Source organism: Sapajus apella, unplaced genomic scaffold (genome assembly GCF_009761245.1).
Source record: "Sapajus apella isolate SASKATOON/1434 unplaced genomic scaffold, GSC_monkey_1.0 scaffold4197, whole genome shotgun sequence".
In the NCBI taxonomy this organism is placed as follows: domain Eukaryota; kingdom Metazoa; phylum Chordata; class Mammalia; order Primates; family Cebidae; genus Sapajus; species Sapajus apella.
This window is the reverse complement of record NW_022441123.1, coordinates 1-5,985: the sequence shown is the minus strand read 5'-3', so window position 1 is coordinate 5,985 and position 5,985 is coordinate 1. Positions and strand designations below refer to the sequence as shown.

At 50.1% G+C, this 5,985-nt stretch overlaps 1 protein-coding gene across 2 annotated transcripts; it reads right to left on the bottom strand.

The window, feature by feature from the left end:
• Nucleotides 1-20: 20 nt before the first annotated feature.
• Nucleotides 21-1,037, bottom strand: LOC116547696 (RNA-binding protein 38-like). Of its 2 annotated transcripts, none has more exons than XM_032273556.1 (2): nt 548-1,037; nt 21-211 (listed from the first exon to the last, which is right to left on the bottom strand). In XM_032273556.1, exons 1-2 carry the CDS (start codon nt 1,002-1,004, stop codon nt 21-23), a joined length of 648 nt encoding a protein of 215 aa, XP_032129447.1. In that variant the 5' UTR covers nt 1,005-1,037. The 2 variants fall into 2 exon arrangements, with proteins under 2 accessions (XP_032129447.1, XP_032129448.1); XM_032273557.1 differs by having other exon boundaries at nt 21-172; nt 509-1,034.
• Between the last annotated feature and the right edge of the window lie 4,948 nt (nt 1,038-5,985).

Sequence of the window (5,985 nt, the reverse complement as noted above, 5' to 3'; positions counted from 1 at the left end):
TCCTGGGGCAGGAACGCCCCTCACTGCATCCTGTCGAGCTGCAGCTGCGGCACCAGGTACTGCACGAAGATGGTGCCTCCGGGGGTTGCGGCTGAGAGGACCTGGGGCACGGCGGCCGGGTAGCTGTAGCCTGTGAAGCCGGCAGCCGTAGCAGGTAGGGCGGCGTGTGGGTGCTGGGCGTAGGTGGCCAGTGGGTACTGGGCGTAGGTGGCCGGTGGGGACTGGGCGTAGGTGGCCGGTGGGTGCTGGGTGTAGGTGGTCGGTGGGTGCTGGGTGTAGGTGGCCAGTGGGTGCTGGACGTAGGTGGCCAGTGGGTGCTGGGTGTAGGTGGCCGGGGGGTGCTCGGTGTAGGTGGCCGGTGAGTGCTGGGTGTAGGTGGCCAGTGGGTACTGGTCGTAGGTGGCCAGTGGGTACTGGTTGTAGGTGGCCAGTGGGTACTGGTCGTAGGTGGCCGGTGGGTGCTGGTTGTAGGTGGCCAGTGGATACTGGGCACAGGTGCCTGGTGGGTACTGGTTGTAGGTGGCCAGTGGGTACTGGGCGTAGGCCCGGCTGGCCGGCGTGTACTCCATGTAGGGTGGGGACAGCGATGTGACCGGGGAGGCCAGGATCACCGTGCTGGGCTGCGCGGTGACTGGCAGGTGGATGTCCTGCGGGGTCAGCCCGTAAGTGCGCTGGATCGAGGCGGAGTGCAGCTGCGGCACCCCAATGGCAAAGCCCGTTTGGAGGCTCGGCGGCTTGGCGCCCAGATAAGCCAGGTTTACGTTGGTCTTGCGGCCGTCGATGACGGGGTGGGGGTCTTCACAAGCCCTCTGGGCTGCTGCCGGGTTGGCCATGGTCACGAAGCCGTAGCCGCGGGACTTACCCGTCTGGGGGTCGAAGATGACCACGGCCTCCTTGATGTCGCCGAAGTCCTCAAAATACTTCCTGAGCGAGGCGTCGGTGGTGCGGTACCGCAGGCTGCCCACGAAGATCCTGGTGAACTTGGTGTTTTGCGAGCGGCGCATGACGCCCGGGGCGGCCGGGGGTGGTGGGGTGCCCGCGCTCCGGGTGCGCGGCGCGACTGCAGCAGCACTGGGGACGTCCCGCCGCCTACGGACCCTGGCAGCGCGGGGCTGCGCTCAGGGTGCGCGGCTGGCAGCGCGCGGGGCGGCGAGAGGCGCGGGTCCAATAGGCAAGCACCACCGCTAGCGCGCCGCTCTTCCAGTGAGCTGGGAGCTGCGCCGCGCCCCTTTTGATTTTTTTTTTTTTTTAAAGACTGAATCTCGTTCTGTCGACCCTGCTGAAGTGCAGTGTCGCGATCTCGGCTCACTGCAGCCCCCAATTGGTGGACAGAGCGGGCCCCAGCTCCAAAAAAAAAAAAAAAAAAAAAAGGCAGGGGGTGGGAAGGAAAATGTTATCCTGGATTATCTGGGTGGGTCCTATGTGTCTTTGAAGCAGAAATATACGTCAGAGAGATGCAATAGCAGAGAAAGTTAGAGCTCAGAAGCACAAGGGTCATTTCACGTGCTGTAGCTTTGAATATATGGGGGCCATGATAAAGAAATGAATTCTGTTCAACAATCTGAATGAGCTTAGAAGTAAATTCCACCCCAGAGCCTCAACAATAGAGCCCAGGGCTCTGACCTTGATTTTGCCTTGGGAGACCAAACAGAAAAACCTGACACAGTTCTCATCTCTGAACTGTGAGAAAATAAACGAGTGCTGTAGTAAACTGCTGGCTAAACTGTGGTCATTCATAAATAGAAAATTAATGCACACATGAACAAATGTGAAGATAAAATATTTAAACCCTAAAATAAAAAGCAGCCATTTATATGCAGACATAATTTTCATCAATTTGAGGTGTATTTTCCTGCGTATACAATTTCAAAAATATCTAAAACTACATCTGAAATTACATATAAAATACATATGTATATACACACCATTCAGATATCCTGTTCATTAGTCAAATTTTAAATATATATTTGCAGGGTTAGATTTCTGGCTAATTCAATAGCTTTTGTCCATCAGTGATGTTTTTACACCACTTGAAATAGATCTACGCATTTTTAAAAATGCCACATCAGATTCCATGGTGATTGTGAATAACTGTGTCATTGCCACACTCCCTGTCTGCACATTGGCAGAGCTGAATGTGTCTGTGCCCTGCTACAGCACACATCACAGCATGTGGATCACACTGATTGAGCACATCTGGTTACCTGTGTGGTGCTCAGATACAGGATTATCGCACTATGGTGACTGCACATTCTCTGCAAAGACCACTGATAACAGGTCTTGCAAATAGGCATCAAATGTCACATCCCAACAAGTGCACACCCAGTTAACTCCACATAGTACTGCCTTCTCTAGGCCCCTGTCATCTTGTAGAAGACCAGAAAAAAAATGTGATTTGCAGAAAAATCATAGGTGGTTTTCACCGGGAGCCACATTTCGTAGAGGGAAATGGGAACTGCTTTATATGGGCTTTTTGCTGGGGTCACTCCATCCCATATCCCCACCACTGTAGGAAAATCTGGGGGCATCTCTGGGAAGTCACATGAAGACAGAGTAGAAACTCACATTTTGTTCTCCATGTAGGAACTCATCATTCCTGATTCTCTCCTGTGGCAAAGGATTATATCATATGATGTTTGCTGGAAGTTTCTTAGACAAAAAGCATTTGTCCCTATTTGACATAATGATGGTGATTAATTTTTCTACCATACACATTGTTACGATCACATTCATTTTCTCTTTGTATTTTAATATATTCCAATATAATATGTAATATTGAACATTGCTGGAATAAATTTTATTCAGAAATTGCGTGTAATTTGCTATCACAAGATGAAAAGTGCTGATGTTTTATTTTTGTTATTGCCAGATATGCTTGATGGAAGTTGGAGATTAAGTTTTTTCTTAATGTCATTTTTTTCTTGCATTTAAAAAAGTCACTGCTATACGAGTCTGACAAAATTAGAGATGAAACTTATTCTTTATTTTTATTTTTTATTTTTCCATGAGTTATTGGTGTACAGGTGGTAAGTGGTTACATAAGTTCTTTAGTGGAGATTTGTGAGATTTTTGGTGCACCCATCACCCAAGAAGTATACACTACACCATATTTGTAGTCGTTTATCCTTAACCCCGCTCCCACTCTTCCGCATAAGCCCCCAAAGTCCAGTGTATCATTCTTATGCATTTGCACCCTCCTAGCTTAGCTTCCCCATATCAGTGAGAACATACGATGAGAAACTTGTTCTTTAAAATGCAGTTGTAGATATGAAAGAGATTGTATAACATGGGAGACACATGTTACCTGAAGTTTTCATAAAACATGCCCTTCAAACAAATCAGATTTTATTCAACTTGAGGGATATATTGCTTACCTCCCTCATAATTTGCATTATTATGTATTAATCAATTGAGGGGATAAATGAAATAATTAGGTTTTCTCTTTCTTATTGAGTTACTATTAATAACATTTTTCTACAAAATAAGCAGCTATTCTACAGAAATATTTGGTGCTAATGAAGTTTACCACTCTTTGGCCAGGGATGATAGCTCATGCCCGTAATCCCAGCAGTTTAGGAGGCTGAGGTGGACAGATCACCTGAGGTCAGGAGTTGGAGACCAGCCTGGCCAACATGGTGAAACCCCGTCTCTACTAAAAATACAAAAATTAGCTAGGCGCATTGGCAGGCACCCATAATCCCAGCTACTCGGGAGGCTGAGGCAGGAGAATTGCTTGAACCAGGGAAGTGGTGTTTGTACTGAGCCACGATCACGCCATTGCACTCCAGCCTGGGCTATGAGCGAGACTTGGTGTCAGGAAAAAAAAAAAAAAAAGCAGAAAGAAAAATCAAAGGACTCATGAGCACAACTGAATACTAAATAATATAGAAACATATAACTTTCCAATATTTAAATATATATAGCTATATAATTATATTGATGTCTAGTTATATAAATATGTGAAATATAGTATCACCAACATAGTTTAGCAGTATATAGTATACCAACTCCTCTTAACAGAAAATTCCATATGGTAGTAATTTTCTAGCTAGATGGATGAATTATTTTCTCCATGCAAAAATGTTTATTGGCCCTGCAAGACGCAGTGGCTCATGCCTGTAATCCCAGCACTTTGGGAGGCCAACAAGGGTGGGTAACCTGAGGTCAGGAGTTCAAAAGCAGCCTGGCCAAGATGCTGAGACCCTGTTTCTACTAAAAATAAAATTTTTAAAAAAATTTAGCCAGGCGTGGTGGTGGGCGCCTGTAATCCCAATTATCTGAGGCAGAGAATTGCTTGAACCCTGGAGGCGAAGGTTGCAGTTAGCCGAGACCATGCCACTGGACACCAGCCTGGGCGACAGAGCAAGACTCTGTCTCGGAAAAACAAAACAAAACAAAACAAAACAAAGGTTTACTGGTTCTATAATGTGGTAGGCAGGTCTCCAACTCCTGGTGCCACTCCTATGTGTATGTTATCTGACCTGCCAAAAGGAATTTGGCTGGCAATTTACTGATTAATGAAGCTTACCAGTCGTTTGACTTTTTTTCTTTAAAGAAAACAAATTTTCTTTTTATCATCAGAACATTCTAATAAAAATATTATTGTGAGATTAGCTATCTTTATTCTCTGGGACCTGAAGCACCTGCACGCTCAGCTCCTTGAGGTAGGTTGGGAGGCAGACCACCCCACCGCTGTCCTCCGTCCTGGGACAGGATACCTCTCACCTCGAGCCCCCTCCTTCGGCCCCCGCAGCCCTAGATGCCCCATAGCAGCCCTTCCACGGCTGGCAGAACGGCCTCCTCCCTCCACCAACCCCCAAGACAGGCAGGAACCGTCTAGGGCTGGCACACAGCAGGTGCTGCAGGGGGAGAGGGAAGACGCGCCCCCTCCTGCCCACAACCGCCCCGGCGGGCAGAGCCGAGCCCCCTGCGCCAAGGGTGGCACCACCCCGGTCTAGACCCCGAGTGCCCTGAACGCTGTGGGTCACTCCCTTCTCCCCTTCTACGGTGGCTGGGGAGTTGGGTGGCGGGGAGGGAAGGGAGAGGAGCATCAGTGTCGGGTCCTGAAACAACTCACTATGCCCCCCAGCAGGCGGCATCAGACAGTGGCCGGGAGGACCTCTGGGGCCTCCTGTCTGCGGTGCCCATCTCACGGAGAAGCTCCTGGCCAGTGAGCGGCAGACACTATTACACAGAAACACTGTCGTCGTCGCCGTGCGCGGAGCCAACCAAAGCAAGTCCCACCAAGCCAAAGTCAGGTTTTGGGTTCTTGGTGGCGGCAGGATCCGCTGCAAAAATAGACTGAACTTCTGACATTCTCTTAGTAGCAAAACAGTTACAAGAAAAAAGTTGCAACTTGGGTGCTTTGACTGAAAGGGGCCCTTGGCCGGCTGCCCCTGTCACCCGCTACCCCAGTCACCCTCTGCCCCTGGAGGCTCCGCGGCTTGGCGCCCAGTGCACCTGAGCACCTGGGAGCTGCTCCTGCTTGGAGAAGCCGCCCACGCGCCCTGATGGAGAAAATGGGTCTCCAGCTGTGTCCCCAACTTGGGACTGCGCTCACAGCTTGTGAGAATCGAGTTACAATCAACAGTTCATTCAGCATCTTGCTCTCGGGTTTCCCTGGAGGCAGGCGTCTCTGCAGGGTCCAGGGCGGCCAGGGGCTGCAGAGGGTCTGTGACATCCCGCCCGAAAACCGCGGTGAGGATACAAGCCTGAGAGGGTACCTGGAGTGTGGAGAGGCAGGAGAGGTGCAAGGAGAGGCTGCGCTGGTGTGCAAGGAACGTGGGGTTGCATCTTTAAAGAGCTGTCGGTCATTCTTCAAGTCCTCCCTCAAGACACCGTGGGACCTAGCCGGCAGCGCCTCACTGAAGCTCAGCCAGGCTCCCGCCGGCCCATCGAGGCCCCGCAGCTGTCTGCTGTGAAGGTGGCAATGCCACAGTCCTGGGGCAGGAACGCCCCTCACTGCATCCTGTCGAGCTGCAGCTG